The sequence below is a fragment of the Pholcus phalangioides genome, unplaced genomic scaffold, assembly GCF_987345545.1.
Source record: "Pholcus phalangioides strain wild (caught in Gottingen) unplaced genomic scaffold, Ppha-v1.0 ptg000010l_1, whole genome shotgun sequence".
In the NCBI taxonomy this organism is placed as follows: domain Eukaryota; kingdom Metazoa; phylum Arthropoda; class Arachnida; order Araneae; family Pholcidae; genus Pholcus; species Pholcus phalangioides.
The window spans coordinates 14,859,931-14,885,406 of NW_028301603.1; the positions used below are offsets into that span (position 1 = coordinate 14,859,931).

General features: G+C 34.5%; 1 protein-coding gene across 2 annotated transcripts; it reads right to left on the reverse strand.

The window, feature by feature from the left end:
- Positions 1-246: 246 nt before the first annotated feature.
- On the reverse strand, positions 247-23,488 carry eff (ubiquitin-conjugating enzyme E2 eff). Of its 2 annotated transcripts, XM_089237696.1 has the most exons (7): positions 23,198-23,476; positions 23,030-23,098; positions 11,431-11,494; positions 7,098-7,129; positions 5,839-5,916; positions 3,287-3,392; positions 247-1,111 (listed from the first exon to the last, which is right to left on the reverse strand). In XM_089237696.1, the coding sequence occupies exons 2-7, from the start codon at positions 23,051-23,053 to the stop codon at positions 972-974; spliced, it is 444 nt and encodes a 147-aa protein (XP_089093822.1). In that variant the 5' UTR covers positions 23,054-23,098; positions 23,198-23,476; the 3' UTR covers positions 247-971. The 2 variants fall into 2 exon arrangements, with proteins under 2 accessions (XP_089093822.1, XP_089093821.1); XM_089237695.1 differs by having other exon boundaries at positions 23,030-23,488.
- Between the last annotated feature and the right edge of the window lie 1,988 nt (positions 23,489-25,476).

The window sequence follows — 25,476 nt, forward strand, 5'->3', positions numbered from 1 at the left end:
TTGTTTCCTAACTCAAATTTGTAGTAATTATTGTGTTAGGTTGGAGTTGCTTGATATGGCCTGCAAACTCAGGCCACATTTGGCCCGCTAACCATGAGATGAGCATGTATGCCCTGAATAGAATAAAATTTTAAAAATATATTCAAAAACAAGAACCTAGTGCATGATCCGAATGTACATTAAAGCAATCAAAAAAAAAAGCAAAGAGTTCTACGGGAGTCTTAAATAATCTCACATGCTCCTCCATAAGCAGGCAAATGTAAAAAGTTTTATTTACACAGCACATTTTTCATCATAAGTGGAGAAGGGAAATACATAGAGTGAATTGTACACTGATTACACCATCGTGAAGATGCATTTTTTTTTCACTAAACAGCAAAAACATTTTTTTCCCAGCAGTTCCTTACAATAGCCAAAGAAACATTTTTAACGTCGCCTTAGAGAAAGCCATTACACCTCGACATTCTGTACAGGCGACACACTTCACACTCATTTCATTACAAACGATCGCAATCGTTATAAGATTCAACGCACAGCTTTCTACAGACAATTCAAAGGGAAAAGAAACAATAAAACGATGTGTAATTGAACATAATATCAAAGAAAATTATCTGGAGGTCCAGCAAAAACACTGTTTAGACCAAACCTACAGTTACTGTCCCACTGTTTTTTCTAAACTCTTAATATGCAAAAAATGTTCACGACCCTTTTAGATTTTTTTTTCTTCATAAATAGCAAAAAGCCAGATACTTCAAACTGCTGAAACACTATACGATTAAATAATTTACGTAAAAAAAATGTACATATGGAAAAAAAATTAAAGTAAAAAGAAAGTTACATGTGAAGGCCCTGACATAATCACGGAGGAAATGAACAAAGTGATAACAAGCAGAACATAATTAAGTGGTGGGAGGGAGTGGAAGAAACTATTTTTTTTTTCTGGATACTTAAAAAAAAATACATAAACCAAATCACATAGCATATTTCCTGGTCCATTCTCTTGCCAACTCGTTGTACTTTTCTCTGTCAGTTTTGTAGATTTTCGCTATTTCTGGAACCAGGGGATCATCTGGATTGGGATCACAGAGCAAAGAGCAGATGGACAGCAGAACTGCAAATTACAATTCATGAATTATTTTCTAAATAATGAATGGACTAAAAAAATACTCTTTATAATATTATCTCAGATCCTCACGTGTTAAGCAGTAAGCGTTCATCACTCACAATAAAATATGTTTATTAATGAAAATATGATTGTACAAAGCTACGTTATTCCTCTTTTGAATGATACCAAATATGCAAAGATAGCTTTTTAATCCACTGCATAATTTCACAAACATATGCAGTTGGCCGCCACGACACACTGAGTACGTATGACAGCACCGTACAGTGATTTAACCATGCATACTGGGTACATAAAATGGCATTAAGGGGTGTTAAGAGACTGAAATAATACTCAGTTTTAAATAGATCTGTTTTATAAAGGTGCACATGAAAGCACCAACCATTGAACTGACTATCTTTTGATTTCATTCAAGAAATATAATAGTCAAATCCTGTTTTAACAAATACCGTTATAGCGAAAAAATCTCGTCTTAGCAAACACTTTTATAATCCCCAGATAAGTTTACCTAAGAGCAATGCAAAAACATGGAATTCTTTTATAATGAACTGAATTCTCCGGTCTCTTGGAGTGCGTTCTAACAGGATTCAAACTATGTGTTGTACAAATGGTAGAAATAGTCTCACTTACTTAAAGTTGTTTGAGGAGTGTTTGCTCAGATGTCTTACCCCAATGGCAGTGTTACAAGTGGTTTAAGAGACGCTGGAAAATTTTCAGTTGCCAGAGTTTTTGAAAAGTGGAAGGCCATCAATGCAGAAATTCTGAAGACATCAGAATAGAGTCTGTTCCACAGGCCTAGTAGATCCTAAATACTTGGGCATTAGCCACCCATACCAGCATATTGGGGGGGGGGGGGGTACATCTATTTTGGTGAGGTGAACAATAGGCACGCATGTTTTTGTATTGTATGGGCTTCACTCCACACCAATGATCCATTTAAATTCTGAAAACTAAGAACTTTTTCCAAATGCAACACAATTATTGCCTTCAGCGATAACAGATTTTTCTAGTTTGGGTATTATTTTTTGGATTGGAAATGCTTCACAAGCGGATTTGGAACAAGCACTATGAATTCATGTACAAATCTATCTTTTTTAACAAGAAAGAAATTATAAATATAATAAAGATTTTGATTCATCTATGATGCGCACCAGAGATGGAATGAATATTCGGTTGCTATTCGGTAATATGTCCTTTTGCCGAATATTCGGTACAGTCAAATATCTATGCAAATTCAAGCACAACAAATTTTTAAAAATATTAGAATTTATCCCATAAATTAAAAATTTATATATTGATTATATTTTATTGCGTGCTGCACATGAAAGAGGTTACGTCAGGTGAGAGAATTTCTAAGATAAGGAAAACATGAAACTGAAAATAGAATCCTACTGCAATATGGTGGAAGTGAGCATGAATTATACAAAAGTTCCTTAACTGAAAGATTTACCTAGACAACATAAGTATTGAGCTACCGAAAAAGGCAACAGGGGCAAAAAATATCTAGAGAGGAAAAATAGAACAATAAGTTCTAAATTTTATGATATATTATTTAGTTGAAAGTAAATAATGGTTGACATTTTCTTAATTGAGTAAAATCGTAACAAGTGTGGGGTGGAAAAAAAATTGATACGGTAAGTAATATTAAAATACAATATACATAATATATATATTGTATCTTAATATTACTTATCAAATTTAACGATAATATTTTATATCATCGTTAAATGTGATTGTCAGTATTATAGCTATAAAAAATCTTTCAATTACCAGTTTTTTTAAAATATTTTAGATAATTAATTGCATGATTAAAGTTCAATATCAATCATTTAAAATTACCAATAATTTTATTTTCAATTTAAAACATTGATTTTATTTAGAATTGTGATGAATTTTTAAGAAAATTATCGGTAATTTTAAATGATTGATATTGAACTGATATTGAAATTCATATTCAGCTGCTAAATATTCGATATTCACTAGTTGGCCAAATCACTAGTGGTCCCATCCCTAATGTGCACAGGTCACATCAAATAAAAAGATTTGATGTGACCATCATATGAATAAAATTATACACCCTGAATTTCTATACAAAATAAAGCCAAACATGTATTTCTTTTAGTGCTATGTACCTATATAAAAACATTTCTCAATTTTGCTTACCTTTGGATATTGTTAGAGCTGGAGACCATTGTGAACGTAAGATATCCAAGCAGATGCTACCATTGCTGTTGATGTTTGGGTGATAGATTCTAGTGGTAAATGCTACCTGCAGGAACCAAGGAGGAAACTTTATTTAAAAATTTTATTTTCCCACAACACAATTCATACAAATATTTACAATAAAATAACTTTAATGTTAATTTTTCTTTATAAAAAAAATATCTGAAGATACTTGAATACCGATTCCATAAAAATTTTATACATAAATCATCACCAGTCTTCTATCTCAGTGCCAAAGCAATGCAAGTCCAAAAATCTTAATTAGCAAAAGCCAAAAAAAAAGTTTAGGCTCAACAAGAGAACAAGAATTGATAATTACATTTAGTGTTTCATGACATTAATTATCAACATAGAAAAGCTAAACAATTTAACACAAAGGCAAGAGACAGACCTGTCTCACCTTGTCTAATTGGAATGTATGTCATCTTGCTATGGAATGTTACGAAGTGTCAAAACAAAACTGCAATCAAACCCCCATTGTAACGCCACTACCCGAAAGAATTTTGCCGTTACGAGTTCGACACTATATCGAATCGTGGTCTAAATAAATGTTTCAGAGAAGTTCCATTACACAAATTTACACGTTTGTTATGAACTAATGTATCTCAGTGTAACTCCATAAATAACCTATTTTATATGCATCCGATATCAAGTCGAAGAAATACATAAAGTTACAAACACTGTATAATGACTTAAATACTTCTTAATATAAAACGAGGCCATTTGAGCATCCCCTGTAATAACCCCAATAATTTCTGAAAAAAGAACAATGCAATGTACCTTCTCCCTCCTGCTGCTTGAGGCAATGTTTAGGGTCCCCCCCCCCCTCCCTCCCCAAGAATGTTTTATGTCTGCACCTCTGCTGGTACCCTGTATTTATAATTTTAATTTATGATTTGTTAAGCCCAAGTATGAAAAATACTGTATATACTTTGCGTATAAGCCAAGTTTATGGAAAAATTCGTTCCCCAAGTGGGGGGAGGGGAGGGAGGGGGTTGGCCTATACTCTAAAAACTTGGGGGAAAAGGGGCCAGTTTTCATGAGAAAATATTGGCCCCCCTACAATCAGTAGTAATTTTTGTAGCAGCGTTCGAGGAATTGGCATTATTGGTATGGGATATGTTCAAACCCCCCACAGAACTGATAATGCCAAAGCCGAGGCAAAGAAATCAAAAACATCATTGGCTGGTGGTGGCTAACGTTGATTGTACAGCCTTTAGATGTGAGCATCAACAAGCCTCTCAAAGACTATGAGAAATTTGTGGATTGAATGGATGAGTTCCAATGAAAAAGAAACTACAAAAAAAAAGTGGTGCCTTGAAGAAATTTGACATCAGCTTAGTGTGGTAATGGGTACATGAAGTGTGGAATTGTTTCTACCAAAATTATCATCTGATTCTTCAAAAAGTGTTGCATCAGCAATGCAATGGATGGAACTGAAGATGATATCCCCTTTGAAAATGACAATGGCGATGACAGCCCAGATGAAGATAAAAACAAAGATGCGCACCCCCTATGATGATCTGATTGATTACCATGAGCTTGGAGAAAAACATTTTTAAAAAGTTCGAATCATTTTGTATTGTAAATTTCCATAAGCTATTCAATTTGCATGAAAATATAAGAATTTTTCTCTGAAATGCAGATTTTTTAAGGTCAGCTTATACACAGGTTCTCAATTTATTGCAGTTTTGGTGGTCCTGAAATGGCTTATACACGAGTGTATATACGGTATATATATTTCGATGTCAGGAAAGTCAGAATTTATATGCCAAAAAGTAATGAGATGGAGGTGTGCGCTTGCCCTTTATAACGTTGCCATACAAGCATTGATATTGCAAAAGGTAACAAAAATGGCTTTTACTATTGTGGAACGAATTCAGTTACAAATACAAATACAACACCACAACAGGCAAATTGCCCAACGAGGTGGCTGACTTAAGAACATCATGGATCCCCGAGCCATTTTTTTTTTGGAGGCCCTACCTACTGTTGCTACACCACACATGCACACCCCCCCCCCAGCGGAACCCCCCAACGAATCGGTACATGCGGGAATGTGCGTGTATGTGTAGTGCAACCTGACAAAGTTTGTTTCTGTGTAATGCTTGTTATGTGTAGTGCTGTCATCTGCCCCCAGTTTTTCTAACTATGAGTGAAGTGTTATGGTTGAATGATTTACCGTTGTAGGACTGTTGCTCTCTGTGGCGAGACTTTTTAAGGGGGAGATCGGCTCGCATTTGCACCTTGAAGTTGGGAACCACAGAAAACCAACTTCAGCCGACCACCACTGTAGGGTTCGAACCCGGATCCTCGCATCACGAGTCCGGCACTATAACCACTCGACCACCACAGCGGCGATTGCACTCGGCAGTTGCACATGAAGTGCTAATGTAAAATATTGTAAAAACACCAAATATTGGAGTTGCATTTCATTGGCTCTGAGGTAGATTAAAATAAGTAATGCATGTCAAAATAGACATGGTACTTACCTTAGGCGGCTTGAAAGGATAATCTGTTGGAAAGTGAATGGTAAGGAAAAAAACACCACCTTGATATGGGCTATCTGGCTGTAATGCAAAAAAAAGAATTATAACCATAATGCAAAAAATCCATTCTAAGATAAAAAAACGTTATAAATACTTTGGGGGAAAATAATAACTAAGGAACTTTAACAAGCACCCCAAAGTCAAATGGTTTGCATTGTTTTGTAACAAGCTTTCAGATGACAATTTTCTGCAGTAGAAATTCCCTTATATTATGCAAATTAATTTTGCCATAACTCTTAATATTTACAGATATAACTCTTTAGCGATATGTCAGGGTTAGATTCAATTTTCAAAGATAAAAATTCCTGTAATAACGTTTTATACACAAAAATATTTTCTTGAGGATTCTTTCCTAGATTGTTCTGCACCAGTATTGATTGCAATATATACATCAGTTTTTGATATATTCTGCTTTAAGGGCACAAGCAAATATAATGTAAAAATTAAATAAAAATCAAAGAAACAGGGCAAATCCCAAAAAAACAGCATTGTTTCAATATCTAGATATGTTGCAGCACAACTTCCATTTAATTATTCATTCTGGTATGAATCGTAGGCGTACATAATCAGGGCTTGGCAAATCCCAGGTGGCAATGAAAATTTAACTGGTTGACTAGAAAATTGACATTAGCGCCTGAAACGACATTAGAGCTTGATTTTATAAGTATCTTCCAACATGGAAAGGTTTCAAAAAGTCCAGGAAAAGTTAAAAAAAACACAATTCCAGAAAAAACGATCAGGTTTGGCTCTTAAAATCTAGAGGCCAGCTGAATTTTTTTTTTTATTTGTCAATCTTCGTACATAATTCAACGAAACAATCTTGACAAAAAAATGTTGCATGAAATATTTTATGCAGTATATTTTCTGTCATTTTTTTTAAAACAGATCAATATATGAAGAGATATAGTATAATCTGTCTTTTCCTAACCATCCTTCACATTAAACAACGCCATCAAATTTACATCTGGGTTTGTTTCAAATAGTTATCAATCTGTTACTGTCATCAAAAACCTAGGAACCCCCCCCCCCCAATATGATCACAAGCTGCAGGCACACTGCATTGTACACTGTCTATAAAATGATGGAAAATATGGCAGTGATTCAATATTGATATAAATAAGAGTATTTGAAAAACAATTCGTATCACTAATTTAAATTGCAATTACATATTTTACTCAGCAACAATGAATAAGATTGCTTACCGGACCCATGATGGTTGCTTGCCAGTGAAATACTATAAGAAAAATGTAGAAATATAAAAACTGATTTTACCTTAAGCATGAATAAAAATTATATATAACAGCAGTAAATATTCAAAGCATTGCTAATGCGTATTGCATTGCGCTAGAGACACTTTCTTGCTACATGTTGAAGTTTAACCAGACATCAGGCAAAAAAAAAAAATTTGATCCTTTATATTTCTGCGCAAGCATTAAAATATCAAAGATGAATAAAGAATGGGATGACCACTTTTCCCCGTAATTTTGACCATCTTTATTTATACAAAATGTCTTTTTCAACAAAGCTTAAATTTACAATCTTAAATCCTGAAAGAAAATGATTTTTTATTGCTTACAAATTGCATTATGATAACTGACTATGAATACAAATATTCACGCCACATATATTTGCTCAGTCAAAACACTCAATGTACAACCTTCATGAAACCCAAAAGCAAATTAAATCGCCAGAGTAAAATTAATTTAAGCTGTACCAACACATTGGAGAACTCCACTTATGCAATGTTAGAGATTATTAGTCATAATGACCCGATATTATCCACTCTTCCACTTTTACAGTATGACGAAACAACACTTTCATATAGTGATTGGATTATTGAACATAGCATTAATACTCTAGAAATTTTGATGTAACCAAGGAATTGAATGCTGCTATAAGTAACTTTGTCTAAAACAATGGTTTTGTCCAAGAATTTGTATGACTTTGTCAAAGACATGTCAATAACGCCAAATTTTTCTATTGTATTGAAAAAAAAATGTATGATAAGCTGCTAAAAGAAATCGGTAACAAGCTGATATCAAAGGAGCATGAATTAATCCCTGAATCAGCATTGTTTGACACCCACTTTAAAAAAGCCTGCGTTTAAAAATGCAAGGAAATTTGATACAGTTTACGAAGGGTTAGTCAAAAAAATCCAAACATTAATCACCCATAGGCCATAACAATCTCCCCCCCTTTTCCGCTCAACCTCAAAATTTCCTTTGTCTCTGGTTCCCCAAGCTCGAAAATTTGGGCGAAATTCGATGAAAAAACAGTTCTAACGGCAAGACAAAACCCTAAAGCGGCTAGTATCGTGGAAATAAATACTTATCTGAACCACTTTTACCCAGGTTCTGTCTGACCCTTTATGGTGGGATCAAATAAAGTTAATATACCCCCATTTGTACAAAATAACAATGAAAAGGCTTTGCATACCAGCCATCTCAGTTCCTCGGGAAAGCATTTTTTCTAAAGTGGGTCAAATAATGACCGAGAAAAAAATTACAAACTAACTAAAATACTTTTTGTCCAATATACTTCTTACAGTTTGAAAGTGTGTAAGTGTAAAATAGTTTAAATCATTTTAGTAATTAGTGATGTAAAATTCATATTATAACATTTTTAATAAATGAAGAGATGTATATTTCAGGCCAAAAAAATACCAAGAGAAATTTAAATTTTCTGGATATTATGCCGAAATTGATATTTAAATATCAATTTCGGCATAACATCTAGAAAATTCAATTTCTCAGTATTTTTAATATATACAAGGGATGATCAAATGAAAAAGGTACGAAACGACGTAAAAACGTAACAGTTAAATATTGCATATTCCGCCATGGGAGAACATAGCGAGACATCTCGGGATGCGATTGGAGTCTCTGACTGGGATTGGAGCATGCGCCCGCATGCGCAGGAGAGAGCAGAGGCTCTTATCAAAAGCGGCGTCCAAATGATGCGGCAGTCCGTATGAGGACAAGATGGCGTTCGTGTTGCAAAATTCGACGATTGAGGAGCAGCGAGGTGTTATCCGATTTCTGACAGCAGAAGGTGAGAAACCGGCAGCTATTCATCGCCGGATGGTGACAGTTTACGGGGAGAAATGTGTCTCTGACAAGTCTGTCAGAAAATCTGCCCGTTTTCGTGCAGGCCGTGAGAGTGTGGGTGATGAACCGAGACCAGGCCAGGCAAACACTGTCATCACGAGCGATCTCATCGACAAGGTGGATGACCTAGTGAGAAGTGATCGGCGTGTCACAGTGCGAATGTTGGCGGTGAAGGTGTATGTCAGCTATGGAACAGTGTGGACAATTGTTCACGACAGGTTGCGATATCGGAAGGTGTGTGCCGCTTGGGTTCCGAAGCAGCTCACCGACCAGCAAAAGGAACTGCGTATGGGGCTAGCACTGCAACATCTGTTTCGGTATCAGGAAGACCCCGCTTTCATGGAGCGGATCGTCACAGGTGATGAGACCTGGTGCCATCACTACAAGCCAGAGACAAAGCGGGACAGCATGCAGTGGAAGCATGCGTCATCACCTCCCCCTAAAAAGTTCAAAGCCGTGCCATCAGCAGGCAAGGTGTTGCTCACCGTCTTTTTTGACGTTCAAGGTCCGCTATTTGTGGAATTCCTCAAGCACAGAAAAACCATTAACTCCGATGTGTACTGTGAGACACTCCGACACCTACGCAGGTCCATCAAGAACAAAAGACCGGGGCTGCTCACCAAGGGTGTGGTTCTGCTCCATGATAACGCGCGTCCACACGTCTCCAAAGTCACACACATGGAACTGGCCAAGTTCAAGTGGGAGCCGTTGGACCATCCACCCTACAGTCCGGACATGTCGCCCTGCGATTTCCATGTGTTTGGTCCACTGAAGAAACACCTGAAAGGGAAGCGCTTCAACTCGGACGACGTACTCAAGGATGCTGTGAAGGACTGGGTCTCGTCACGGCCACAGGAATTCTGGGAACAAGGAATCCTGCGGCTTGTTCATCAGTGGGATCGTTGTGCTCAGGCCTATGGTGCATATTTTGAATAAAGTCTACATTTGTACCCACCGTGTCGTTTCGTACCTTTTCATTTGATCACCCCTTATATGTTTGTTCACAAAAACTTTTTTTTTCACACCTTAACCTGATCCATATATTTTTGTCTCTCGTCTCATAATTAATTTCAATGAACTATCAAATAAGAATTGGTTTTTCCTAGACCTTACTTGTTAAGAAGTAGTTAAACGCTCTTGATGACAATAGGACTAAACCCATTTTTAACGGTGCTCACTACCCAGAGATGAAAGGCTTGGGTGAAAATAAAAAGCCCTCAGCCAATCCTCTAAAAAGATTCTACATGCCGTAAAAAAAATCTGTTCTTAGAAAATTAAAAAGGTCCCCCCCCCCCCACTGGGTTTATTCCCAGAGTGAAGACCATTTGATTTTCGTAGCCAATTAAATTGATTTATTGGTAGCTTCACATTCAAAATGAATATGTAGTTCACTTGAATTAGTTCAATAAAAAGATCTATAAAAAGAACTATTTTGCCCATCTCTAGTTACTTTGGTTACCAAGGTTTCTTAGCAATGGTTTTCGGACGTACATATGCCTTTACAATGGTTTGCCACTTTTCCAATCCTTTCAGTAATTGAAGAAAACCCGGGCAGCGTCGGGTGTTATAGCTATAAATATTTTGGCTTGCATATTTGTCATATTTAACTTCATTTTTGGAGAATTAATTTTAATCTGCAGTTCACTGATCTGCAGTAGAGCTCCAATTCCTGCTATTGGAAATTTTCAGTGATCTCAAATAATTGACAACATTGCTCACTTTTGGAATCCTATTTGACAATTGGTGATTTCCTATATTAGAAATCTTAATAGCCTGTATTTTCCTTAAACATTTTCAGCCTAGGATTTCAAGGATAGAGGGATTTTTTTTAATCAGATTTTTGTTTTTGTAAAACTTCAGGACTTTTCTGTAAAATTACGAGAAAAAATTAGAACACTCCAGTTTCTGATCGTACGATTTTAATAAGGCTACACAAAATCAGAGGTTTTCTAGGTAAATCGGAAGCATTTAGCACCTACGACGCCTGCCAAAGACAATTTTTTCACAGTTAGTTACTTTTTTGGCAAGAATTTATGACTTAAAGCACTTTCTTGTATTTGAGATCCTTATTTCTTGCACTTTTCTGGATTTTCACCGCTTTCTCTTTTTCAGTTGACTCATTAAATAAATCAGTAGAAATTTTACTTCACCTCACTTCCTCGTAACAGTTACTAACAGAAGTCTCAGTTAACAGTTACTAACAGAAGTCTGAGTAGCACTTATACAAAAATTGCAAATGATTCTTACTGATTTAAATAAGATTATACTTAAAAATCTCAGAAATCGCAGTAGTGCAAGCAACTTTGCAAAGTAAAGGTATTTTCAATCTTCACTGGTTCAGAACTGCATTCAAGATAAAATACACTACAATCACTGACTCATATTATTCCCAAAGCGTTTAAGAACGATAAAAAAAAACGTGACTTACAATCATCTCCAACAGGTCCAGCTGAGCACTGTGCAGGTGGATCCCTTCCTAGATCTTGTAGTTCCTGCAACATACACACAAAGTTAATTTACACAAACATGCAGATCTGTTTAAAAAAAATACTAAAAAAAAAATGTTCAACTTTATAGTAAGGTAATTCATAAGCAATATTTTCTACAATTAACTAATCACATTCAATTTCCTAACAGAAAAAAACGCAGGGTACTATTGTCACAATTCTCCAGTTGTAAACCATTTCACATCTCTCTAGTCTCCTTAATTTTATTGTATACAAAGACAGTTTTGCTGAAATTTCAGCAGCTTTACAAGGTTTTAAGCTATGGTATTACTGAAACAATTATACAAAATGACAAATTAAGATCTAATAGCATTTGCAAGACATTTCTTTGCTTATAGACATGGCAATACTAATTAAAATTAAAATCAAATTCAATTAAAATCAAAAGAATCCGATTTAAATCATCTGACTGCTTGTTAAATAAAACTAATCTTTTCAATAATTAAGAATGCATATTTTCATATCTGCTTTTCTAATCTTGCCAATTTAATTAAGCATTAATGAACAAACTAACTACGATCAAAAAACATGAACACCAAAAATCTGTTTATGTAACAAAGGTTATTGAGTCCAAATAAACTTCAGATTAATATTTTTCTTAGAGAAAAGTGTTTTTAATTCATGGGGGCTCTCCCATTAAAATGAATGCGTAATGGCAACTCAGTATCACACATATGGTGCAGATCAGTCGAAACACTCAATGTACAACCAAAGGGTCACTCGGCGCACACACACACCCCAACTAAAAAAACATTCTATTGACAAGATTGTTTCTTGCACAATTGATGGATGTGTTTCCGACTTGCATGATGTTGCTGAGAAGCAACACATTTTTATTCTTTCACAGATTTAAAGAGTTTTGGTTAAAAAATGAGTGAACTCTAAATTTTAACACGAAAAGTTGAAAGCCTAACGATATTTATGTTGGCACAACATCTATTATTTTGATTCTGCAATTAGGACATAGAATTCAAGGCTTCATACAAAAAATAGTGTGTTTTTTTTTAATCAGGGAAACCCTGCCACATTGTAATGCATTGAAAATACTTGTGCAATTTAAATAAGCGCTAAGTTTAACTCCCTATATTTTTCTGCAATTTTGACCATGCACAAAAATCGAGAAATAGTTCCTAGATACAGCTCAAAAAGAAAGCTGTTCTAAGTTCAAGTCTATATATACCAGAAAGATCTTCCACATACTTCTTTTAATCATAAACTTTACATCATATATACAGGGTGATCAGAGAATAAACCCTCATTTCAAAATTAAATATATCTACAACAAAGATCAATAGAATTATGCGGTAAACGGTACGTTTATTAACAAAACTAAGAATGTTGTACAGAAATTTCGAAAATTTAGTTTTTTTAATTTTTTAAAATTTAAAAAAAAAAAAACCTGGAGATTTTGGGGTTCCAAAAATCCTTATTCGTGTGAAGAGAAACCACTGTATTCGCCTAAAGTTACTGCGTGGGCTGCGGTATGCGCCATGTGTGCTGACAAATTGTTCCAAAATTGTAACGTAACATTCAGTAGTAATCGTTTCTCACACGAAGAAGGGGCCGATAATGCCTCTGGCGCATACAGCAGCCCATGCAGTAACTTTAGGCGAATACAGTGGTTTCTCTTCACACAAATAAGGATTTTTGGAACCCCAAAATCTCCAGTTTTGTTTTTTTTTAATTTTAATTTAATTTAAATTTAATTTAAATTTTAATTATTAAATTTAATTTAATTTTTAAAAAAAACTAAATTTCAAAATTTCTGTGCAACATTCTTACAGTTTTGCTAATAAACGTACCGTTTACCGCATAATTCTATTGATCTTTGTTGTAGAGATATTTAATTTTGAAATAAGGGCTTATTCGCTGATCACCCTGTACCATACCTGTTTACTTTTACTTCAATATCATTGAAGTAATGTAAAGAAAAAACAAAACCTAAATACAAAACCTATAACCTAAAATATTATGATTTAAATTAACATAACCTTCTCAATTACAGTAAAAAAATCCATTATAACAAAAACTTCATGGGGCCTAAGATTTTATAGACACATTTGCACCAGGAAAGGAAAATTCTCATGTTACACATAAAGTGATATAAAGATATTTCAACATATAAGTGAGACATCAATAGTAATATAATTATATTATACATTTTAATTATTAATAGCATTAAATATAAGTTTTAAGAAAAATAACCTGATGAGAATGTATCAAGGTCGAATCAAGGTTTTTCTTTGAGGAAAACTGTTCTAAATGAAAATTTAATAAGAAAATAATTAGGCTAACTGATTTTAGTATTATACACCAGGGCTTGCCGACATCCAGGTTGCCATGGTAACTAAAAAAAAATCACTGTTGCTCCCCTAAAATTCTGTTTGATAGCTAAATTTGAATTCAACGAGGAAATTTCCAAACTTATATAAGCCACGGGTCGACAAGTGCTAGGTCGCAATGCACATACTAAAAGATCGGCTTTGGCACCTAAAACTTTTGTGTGATGACTAACTTGAAATCTGAAGACTGAACAAATTTTGGAATTCATATGAGAATTTCTACCTACATGGGAAAAATCACCCAAATCCAGAAAAACCTCAAAAATTTTAGGCAGTTTTCTTGGGAAAAAAATGTTTTTGGCTCCCAGGAAATTCTGCTGATGACAAATTAAAAAAAAATTGACAAGCCCTGTTACATGCCGAATATTTAAAAAAGGCGTTGCCTCCATTCTATTGGCACAAGAAGCCCAAGAAACATAGGTTATCTCCCTGCTCCAAGTGGAACTTGAGGAAGGGACAACCTCCTGCATACACAAAGTTAAAACATACTATGCTGAATGAACGCCAGAACTCGGAAGCCAGACTTATTGTGTTGCCAAGATCTCTTCCAGCCCAGCTTCATGGTAGAGTCTAAACATATTATGATGTAGGTGAAGTCATGATTAAATTTACCATCAACTGTTTATTAAGGAGGTTTCACCCACCAATATCTCTTTGCTAAAAATCTATTGTTAAGTGTTTTCCAAGATGAATTTTTCATGCAGTAAGAGTCATCCATGACAAAAGAAATAGAACATATTCCTCCAACATAAAAGGTATTAGTACACTATATATAAAATTACAGACATCATGACTGGTCTGATGAACCACGACTGTTGATTTTGTGCTGCGGTTCTATCGAAAAACAAATGTGGAGGTTTAAAAAAAAGGACATTCTTTTTTAAATTACATTTTCAGAAAACATTCTGCAGAAGATATTCTCTTCTAAGATATACACTAAATTGTTTGCTAAGATTCAAACGAAAACAACCTTTTACTGGCCAAATTAAGATTTAAATTGACTTTTTTTTTTCTTCTATTATTTCCTCTTCTGATCATTTAATTTAGAGGTATCACCCATAAAATTCATAAAACAAATTTTGTACGTTTTTGGACTTGCCTATGTCCATAGAAAATATTAAAATTTAAAAAAAGAAATTTTATTCTCCCTTAAAAATAGGCGATTAAAAAAAATTAAATTTATGGCATAAGTGCTGAAATTAAATTTGTTTTGTAAATTAAGTTTGGAATCTCATGAGTTCAGGGAAAAAAAGTGGTTTTCATGTAAACATTGGTTTTATTAATTAGAAAAATATTCTTTTTTGACCTTAATGACCTTTATAACCTTTTAATGATCAATGTTTCCAATTCGGGACATTGGTCATTAAAAGGTTAAGTAGTAATTAAAACGAAATCTCAAAAATTAAAATGAGACGTGCATTTGTGAATATATTCAGCAAAAAATACATTTTCAGGTGTCTGGGCTGACAAGACAAAAAAAAAAGGACCCTGGAATGTAATCTCTGAACCATCAGAAATAAGGGGCGAAAGGGAACCACCCACACTTTCGTCAAACAAAAAGATAAAAAATTAGATGAATCCTAAAGGATTGAGAATTAACCGATATTCACAACTCAGTGATATTCTAGTAGAAGGCTATTTTTAGACAAAAATTCAATGAAATTTCAATTTAATTGATGACAGCATAAGAGATTAGGATGACATGCAAATGCCGGAAAATATTGATTCATCAAATGGATTCTAAGGGATTCACATATACTGTACAATGCACAGAATATCAAAGTTTTGCTCATAAATTTTTGAATTTCAGCAGACGCAATTTTCTAAATATTTTTTTACAGCAAATAAACGATTATCATCCGACATCTAACTGGCTGAGATAATGTGAAACGAATCAGGATCGTCAAGTCTCCCATAAGAAATTATTCTGTGATCAATGCATCAAAGGGGAAGGGATTTTCAATGTTACTCCATCCCCCAGAACACTAATTTTTTTCTCAGTGGTCTCAGCCCAGCAGACCACCAATGATTCAGACTAGAACAATGCTCAGTTTGAATAAAAGAAAAACTTGAGGGAAAATATAAAATTTTCCTGCAAGCGATAAAATTTGTAATATCAGATATTTAAGGTTATTACATCAACCTTATAAACATTGTATGCATAGCCACTCTTGACTCAACAATCAGGGATGAGATGTTATCCCAATGCAAATAGAAGAAATACATTCAAGCAGTTTTCATCTTTCTCATCACAAAAACTCATTCTAACCCGATAAACGAAAGTTAATTTTTTCCCATACATAAATGTATGTCTACTTTATTTATATATATATATATAAAAGAGGGAGAGAACACAGGGGTAGGATGAAGGATATGGCAGATCACGAAAGAAATCTCATTCATCTTCTATTTTTATCACGAGAACAAGGAAAAATTTTTTTTGCCAATACCTCAAATATAGATCATTCAAATTTGTTTCAAAAGCCTGTACATGAAGGGGGTTAAAGCCAGAACTCAACGAAAAGGCAAGCTGAAAAATTAACAACAAAAAAATTAGCTTCCTATGTCTGATAACACTATTTTGAAAGGAAAATGAATATTCGGTACCTAGTAATATTTAGGCATAGCAAATTTTCATATTTATCAATCCCCCTGCTTCAAAATACAATTTTTTTTTTTTTTTAAATATTAGACTACTGTAGCAAGGGTTTGACTCCACTCATTTTTTCAGCACTTAATATAATAACACCTCCCATAACTGGATAAGTAAAGTTTGCCAAACGAATGAAAAATTAAAAAAGGTTCTGCTACCAATTTACCAGAAATAAAAATGTTTAACATAGGATTGCCAAAAAAACAGAATAGTTAACAAATACACTAAAGCATCTTACAAGACAATGTATTGTATGAATCCAATTTAAGTCGTTTTTGTACTAGTTCTGTTGTACCTCCAAGGATGTCCTATGCTCATTATTTTTTATCATTTTTATCAATGATCTTTCCACACTTTTCAAACATTATCTGCTTTTTGCTAATGATTTAAAGACTTAAAAGTATTAATTGTACTGACTTGATGTATGTTACTGCCTACAAAATGAATTGTCTTTACTTTATGAATGGTGTTTAATCTTAACATTGATAAATGTTTCCTTTCATTCACTCACAAAAAGAATCCAATCTTTTATACGTATAGCAATAATAGCCAATTGCTTAGAACCTCTGAATGATTTGGGTGTTATAGTAATAATTTTAATTTCTGATCGCATCAAAATATTATTTTTTTTTCAATCAAAAAAACTTGATATTAACACTTTAATAACCCTTTTCAATACCCTTATAAGATCTAAACTGAAATAGGTTTCAATCTGAAACTCATTTCACACTTATCATATTACGAGTGTGGAAATTATTCAAAACAATTTTCTAAGGTATATATATTTCAAAAAACATGGTTCTTACAATATTTTATCTGCCCCTCATCTACACAAGTTTCAATGTATTAGTTTACAAAAATGCAGAGATTACTTGCTCTTGTTGCAGATCAAATCGTTTATTTGCCGTCAAATCATTCAATCCTAATATTGGTAAATACTGTGATGTAAACAGATTTTCTGAATTATATGAGCTTAATCGACATCTTACTTTACTTTATTAGCATTTTATGTATTTTATTTATTCGTAATTCATATTGTGCTAATTTTTATTTTTACTGCAAGCTGTAACTGGATTTTAACATCTTGCTTTGTTTTAAAATCAATAAAATAAAAATAAGCCTCATTTCAAAGTTTTGACCCCTCATGTTGCCAGCTTTGTGACTTCGCAGATCAGGACTTCAGATAAAAGAAAAATTGACAGACAGACAGACGTAGACAAAATTATTTAATGTGCATTTATACCCCAAAGCAGAATGTTTTGCATTGTTCTGCAACGAGCCCTTGGCTGAGTAGAAATGTTTGGTGTAAAAATTCCCATGTTACGAAAATTATGTCATCTTCCACATGTAAATAATCTATAATTCATCTGTTGTAAATCCCTCAAAATTACGACAAATTTGGCAAATTAAGCGTGAGCTCCAATAAGTTGACGATGTCATGTCCATAAGAGACCTTTCCAGAAACTTCTTTTTTTTGTACAAATGGAGAAAAATCTTGAAGACACTTCTAGAACTAAAAACAGTTGTTGAAATTAGAGTCTGAAGATGAGATTTACATCGTCGCATTTCATGAAGATATCTGCTTTTGTAAATAGCTGTTTCAGTGAATAAATCTGACGTCTTGCAAATTGTTTTGTCCTCTGCTCATTTCAATGACGTGTGAGAAATTATCCGGAACAATGTTTCTTCACTACACTTTTCTTGAAATTCTTCCCAATTGTTCTGTAGTAATACTTATTATTCTAACGTATGTCAGATTTTGACATTCTGCTTTGGGTCATTTATGCAATAGAAAATTTCCCAAGCCAAAAAATATTCTGAACTAGATTATTTTATGGGAGAACAAAGATAAAGCAACTGGGTAAGATGAAATAACTTTTTTGAATGTTTCAAATTTCAAAATACCATCTTCATGTAATAAAAATATATGTATTTTTTAAGACCTCATTCAAATTTTATAATCATGCAGTTATAAAATTTTCGGCAGCAATGCCAGTTCTTCAGTCACCTTAGTGACCTGGAATTTGTAAAACACTGGATATCAGACATACCATAGTACAATAAATAACCAAATTTTCAGAAAAACTAACGAAAGTAGAATTCACGAATACACCTATATTTTTTACTTACTAAGGATCGCCAGCAACACTAGGTTCCAAGGACCTAAGAAGGATGCTGTTACATTACATGCATTGTCACGGATACATAATTTTAAACTGTTTCAACCTTCCTCATTTAACAGTGCCTGCAAGGCAACTTAAAAAGCCAAAATGACAGGGCTGTCATCTTTTTACCTGTCCGTACTCTGTGCTGTCTTGTCACTCTACCCACAGAATTTATCTGTGCATTTGCGAAACTTGAGGTCTGCAGGGGAAGAGGATGCAATATATTATGTTAATACAGTCACAACCTGATTTCACGAATAGGAAGAAACAGTAAGTTTTATTTGTTAAATTGGGGGTCAACTCAATCAAACACAAACAAAACTGCAAATTTTAAAAAGCTACTTACTTTGGGGTTGCTGTTATAAGTTATTTGACAGTTGAAAAAAAAAAAAAAAGATACAAACTTAATAAAATCTGGATGATGAAAAAATTGCTTGATAAGTCTAACATTTTATTAACTTCTGTTGAAATTGTCATTTTTTCGCTAACTGAAAAAACACTTTCAGATGACCAGCCATTCTTTGCTTGTCAAGACATATCCACCCATGCATCAGTGCAAGATGACAAAACAGCCTACCATGTACTGAATTTTGATACAGCTTAGAGAGAACATTAACAGTAACTAGCGGTCAAGATTATTAGACAAATATGGACAAGGTGCATGTCTGATGTTTAATAGTAAAGATTGTGAATAACAAACTTAATTTTGAAGCCCTTCTGCAATAAAAATCAATGGCAAGCCAATCTTCTTGTTAAAATCTCACCACAGAGAGCAACACACCTACAATGTTACAATTATTCAATCATTACACTTCACTTAATCCGAAAAATTGTTGGCCGATGAAAGCACTTACACATAACAAATATTACACAAACTTCATAGGTTCACAACATGTACATTCCAACATTTACCAATTTGTTAGAAGTTCCACAAAAGAATGTGTAGGAGGTACAAGTCTGGTTTAATAATAGTAATAAAAGTCAATGCCTGTGTTTCATGTTTTGCCTAAATCCCCCTCGATTCACCCAGGGCAACAAATTCTTAAGACCATTTTTAAATTTACCCCAAGATGTGCGATAGTTTCTACAATTGATCTTTTATTATCTCACACCACCTGATGATAAAAATATCAAATGATTCAAATCATCCTTCATAGATATCACCAAAAATTAAAAAAAAATTAAAGGGTGCACCAAAAAATAATACACCAATTCCAGTATCTATGGGTCCGACTACATATAGAGGGGAGAATGTAATACACCAGAATTGCACCCCCCTCGAATTTCTAATGGGATCCTTAAAACGAATTACAACTGAAAATAATTAAAAAATGCATACTCACGTTTACATGACAGGCAATTCGATGTGTTACACACATTTCATTTCAACCCACACACAATAGATCAGACTAAAATGCTTCAAACACAAACACTGAAAACTCAAATGATACCAACATTATATTTTATTACCCCCCAAAGTGTTTTTTCCCTTATAATCTCATCATGGGAATATAAATCTACCTTATCTCGGAGAACATTGAGGATATAATTTCTAAACTTTGGATGGATCAGATGATCCCTTCGGTTGATATCAGAGTATAATATGTGTTTGTATCTGTAAGTCTATATTCGTCATGTGTTAAATTTCAATCAAACAATTATTGTCCTCGTACTCAGATTTCACATGCTCATAAAATTTTAGGCACCAGTGTGACAAGAAATTTATAAAACAATGGACCATCGCATAGCACATAAAATAACCAAATTTTCAGAGAAAAAGACTCATAAATGTAAAATTCATGAACCCCTGTGTATTTTTACTTTATTGAAAAAGATTGAGGTTCTTCAAAACTGGGTTCCAAGGACCCAAGACATGCTATCAGCTCGTTATATGTAACGTCACCAAAACAATTTCACATTGTTTTCAATCTTTTTCGTTTAACCACGCGTGAAGCCAACTTTAAAAGCCAACATGACATTATTGTAACCCAAGTGATGTCTTTTTGCCTGTCCCTAACCTGCACCCACTTGTTACTCTGCCCACAGAATTTATCAGTGCATTAGCAGAGATAGAATAAGGTCTGGGGGGGGAAGGTGACAATGTCAATATATATACACATGTACATTAGGTCACAATCACATCTTAGATATTAGAAGACATTGGTACACCCCCTGCCCCTAAACCCCATGTATTTCTGCAGGATAAAAAAAATGTACTACCATATACAATGTATTAAAAATTTCAATATAGCTTACACACAAGAAACATTAGGTGTGGCTTTATCAGTCAAGATCATGTCTCCCCCCCCCCTCCTAGAACAGGACCCTAGGCCAATCTTTTAACTAGGCCCCTATAAAATGAATTTATAGTGTGAAAAAACAAAAAGTGACGAGAATCATCGTGGGCTGAAGATGTCATGATTGTGTTGATGATCAAGCCATGGTCAAGATTACTGTATGAAGCACAAGCATACTTTTGAAGTCCCTTCCACAGTAAAAGTCAATGACTTCATAAGCATTTTTTGTTTCTCCTAAAGTTTACCTCCGTAACCCCCCAAAGATCAATCCAGGATGAACGTGCAATAAATTCTTTACACCTTTTTTAATCATATTCCACAGATCTGTCACCAAAAATAAAAAGGGTAAATGCACAGATCCCAGTATCTATGGCTCTAAGTCCCAATGACTACACCCTGCCCCCCCCCCCAATTCTAATGGGACCCCATTAAAGAAAAATTAAAAGTAATATTTATAAAGCACACATGACAGGAATTTTGATATTTTACACACGTTATACAACATACACACAATGGGTTAGTTGGGCTAAAATGCTGGAAACACCTACTTAACTGGTATAATTTTACTTGCCGAGTACTTCAACGGACTCAAGATTCTTCAAAAACTCTGGGTTATAAAGATCAGAGAAATATTGTCACGTTACATTAGTCTTAAAAATCAGAACCCCGAAAGTTCGTTCTCAAGACATGGGAAATTTTAGAATTTCTTTATCAAGACAATATTTTCTTGGTTTTTCCCTTCCAAGAACTCAACTTCATTTTTTCCCCAGTAATAATATGTAGTACATATATAATGTACAGTAATTTCAGTTTGAAAGAAACGGCAGCACTCAACCAAATGGGTACAATTGGTGTAACAAATTAAACTCAAATGAACGTAGAACTTTTTAACTTTTAGGAAAATCACAGAAAAAGGCAAGTTTGACTGTTTTCTTCATGTATGGCATTGCAGCATTGTCCCCCAATTGTTCAGATAAAATCATTGGAAGGGCAGTTGGAAGCCATCAGCGTCATTTCACTATCAATCCCATCCCCACAAACTCTTCTCTCATCTTCACACCCTTTTCACATTCCTTTTTTAAAAAGCATAGCACAGCATTTATATCCTATTCAAGAATAAAAAATACAGTAAGTATGCTGGTACTATTGTTTTTTTTTTTTTGCTTGGCCTTTTTTTAAAATAAAACCAGCACTTAAAACATTTTTCATTGTTTTTCAAACAATTCGAGTTTTTCGGTAATACGAGGTGGATTCAGTCCCATCCGAATCATCAGATTATCGAGGCTCTACTGTATATACAACTCGATTGATACAGAATTTGGGAGAGGGGGACAAACAATTTGAAAGTCCTTTTCCCCCCCTCCTCCTCCATGAAACCACTATATATTTATAAGTGTTTTTGTTTCTCTTAAAATTTGGCCCGGCCAGAGCAACAACCTTGCAACTGGTAATTGTTACAACTGTTTCTATACATTAATTTTTTTTTCTCAATCTGCATATACCCGATATACAATAGGTTCAACAATTGATTTTTCATTGTCCTCTCCTACAACACCATCTATAATAAAAAATATATAAATAAAAATCATCCTTCATTAGGTCTGGAAAATAAAAATGAAGGGTTAATACACCAATTCCAGTACCTACAGGTTCCAGTCCCAACCACTGCATGGGGGGGAGGGACGAGTGTATTTAAATACGTCGGAATCTCATCGCCCCCACCCGCCCCCCGAATTTCACACCACCTCCCCAAAACGGACAATTAAAAGAAACAATTATTAAAACGCATACACTCACGTGTACGTGACGGGCATTTCGGTATATTACACACACACACACACACATTACAACACACAATGGGTTAGTTAGGCTAAAATGCTTCAAACACTAACACTGAAAATTCGAATACTATAATTATAATGAACTACCCCGAAGTGTGTTTTTTCACAAGCTCAACAGGGAAGTATAACAATAATACATAGAGATTATAACTACTATTACATTTCGCGACAAATGAAGCCTGAAAAATAGGGGGGGGGGAGAGAAATAATAATAATACTTGCCTTATTGATTCGTTTCAAGGCCATAACTGGGCTTTGATTAGGATGAACTAAGGCGAGTTGTACTTAAGGCTAAATTAGAATAAAGATAATACTTTTAGAATTAAAAAAAACAACCCCCAACTAAAAAGGCAATTCTAGGAATTATTATACAAATGATACACAACGAACAAGAGGTATTGCATTGAGTGCCTTGCGAAGAGAGCCGAAATGAGCTGGAAAAGAGATAGTAAACTGTGTCACCGCGCACTAATACGTGCACCGCGATCGCCTAAGAGTTAAGCCTATTATATGGAATTTTTAGCGCCTAATGTTAGTGTTTGATTTTATTTCGTCCAAGAATTTAGTATTCAGGGCCTATCGAGCGGTTTTAAATTGATTTATAGCGTTATTTCGAGCCGCACTATATTTTTGCGCGAGTGTTGCCGAACACGAATACTACTTGTATATGTTATATGGTTTCCAAGCAAGTTTTTCTGCCCAATAACATTCAAGAGATGTATTATTCATGCAATCAAGGTCAATACCCATGAGGTAATTGCAATTTGCAACAAAAAAAAAAATTGAAATTTTAATTGGTAATCAATTCTTGAATTATTATTACTTTTTTTTGTTATTTTGAGAATTTTTTTTTTCCCCCTTCGAAATTAATGTCATGTGATATTTCCGGTGTGTTAACTACACCCTGAAGCAAAGTTTCTCAACTGAGGTGCCGCGGAACTTTAGGGTTCCCCGACTCTAGGTCACCTGGGGTGATATCCATACTTCTCTAAGGTGACATCTGACGTGAAAATTTCTGTCCTACTACTGTCGGTCGAAAAAAAGTTACGTTATTTTGATAAATCGCAATGTCATAAATATATGTTTCACGTGTTTTTTACACCATAAAATGATGTTTAATATTTCAGGACGTCATTTTTTGGTTATAAAATGACTTGAATACTTTAAGGATATGAATTCGTGAATGTGATGAGCATTGATACTTCATTCAGTTAAAAAAATTTTGTTGATATGATTTTGATAATCGATATGATTTTGATAATTTCAGCGATACCAGTATTACTGCGGTAGCGTGTTTGGTAAATCCGTCAGATTGCGGGGGCTATGTGTTTAGAGTGCGGGTTCAAATCCCTATCGCAAATGTCTACAATTTTTTTTATTTCTCCTCGACTTGTATGTGGTCATTTTTTAACGTCCAGTTGACGTTTTAAAAAAAAACGTAATGACCATTTTTATCACGTCAATTTTGAGACAAATTAGGGCGTCAGACGACAACTTGGGCTGATACAACCCCCCCCCCCTCATAGATATGGTAGGGCGTGTAATCTTTAAAGGGGGATAGGGGGATGTTGGCTGTGTGTGCGTGTGAGACTGCCTGATTTTCACATGGGCAAGAGAGGTATTTGCTCAATTGAGACTAGTTCCTTTCAAATGAAAACAAATTTAATCCCCACGTTGCGCCTGACGTCAATAAAAAAAGTTTTTGGTAAATCATAAATTGTCTTAAAAGTGGTCATTATGTCCACTTCGTCAAAAATTTACCATATGCAAATTACTTCGACTTCCGGAAGATAGACGTGCTACACGAGAGGGACAAAAAGTAGTCAACTCTTGGTTTACGAACGTTAATTCGTTCCTGAAGTCCGTTCGTAAACCGAAACATTTTAAACATTTTTCTTCATAAGAATCATTGTGAAATGATTTAATTCGTTTCTGGCACCACAAAGTTTTCTCGTGTGTATTTTCGCAGCAGCTCCTGTGCATAATGTGAAACTAATGAGAAAATTATTTGAATAATACTAAATAAATAACTACAGTATGACGAAATGTAAACAATGTCTGGTTTCATCAATATCATCAATAATCTCAGAATTAAAACCCTCGAAATCTCTACTCGCTTAACACAATCTGGCCCATATCCTTCAAGCCGAATTAATAGTTCTGTAAAATATTTGCGGCTAAGCTTTGCCAATGATAGCTAATGCAATATGTAATGTAGCTATGGCCCCCACATGGTAGTGCCTGGTTCCCGGGCCAGGATTTTTCGCGGCCCCCCCCCCACGTGTACTGTGGAATTGTGGATAATAATCTCCCCAACAGTCTCCAGTCAGCGTGCCCGCGTATGAGAGCTTAGAGTTGTTGTTTTTTTAAATATAAATTCCGCTTGGCCAGGAGGTGACTAGACAAACTGATGGACCTCCATTTCCTGCAACAGCAAGATCTTATGGAGGGTATCTTTTTTAAGGAAGAGAAAAGTGTCTCACTTCAAATAAGATAGATGAGAGAGATGTGTAAAATGTTGGAATCTGCTCAAAATTCTATAGAAAAGAACCAATCAAATAAAGCTGTAGCAGTGTGCGAGAAATGAATCCGTCCAAGAAAAATGCAAATTCTCCATTTTTGAGAAATCCTAAAAAGAAGGCAAAAGCAAGTGTCATTAGATACTTTTT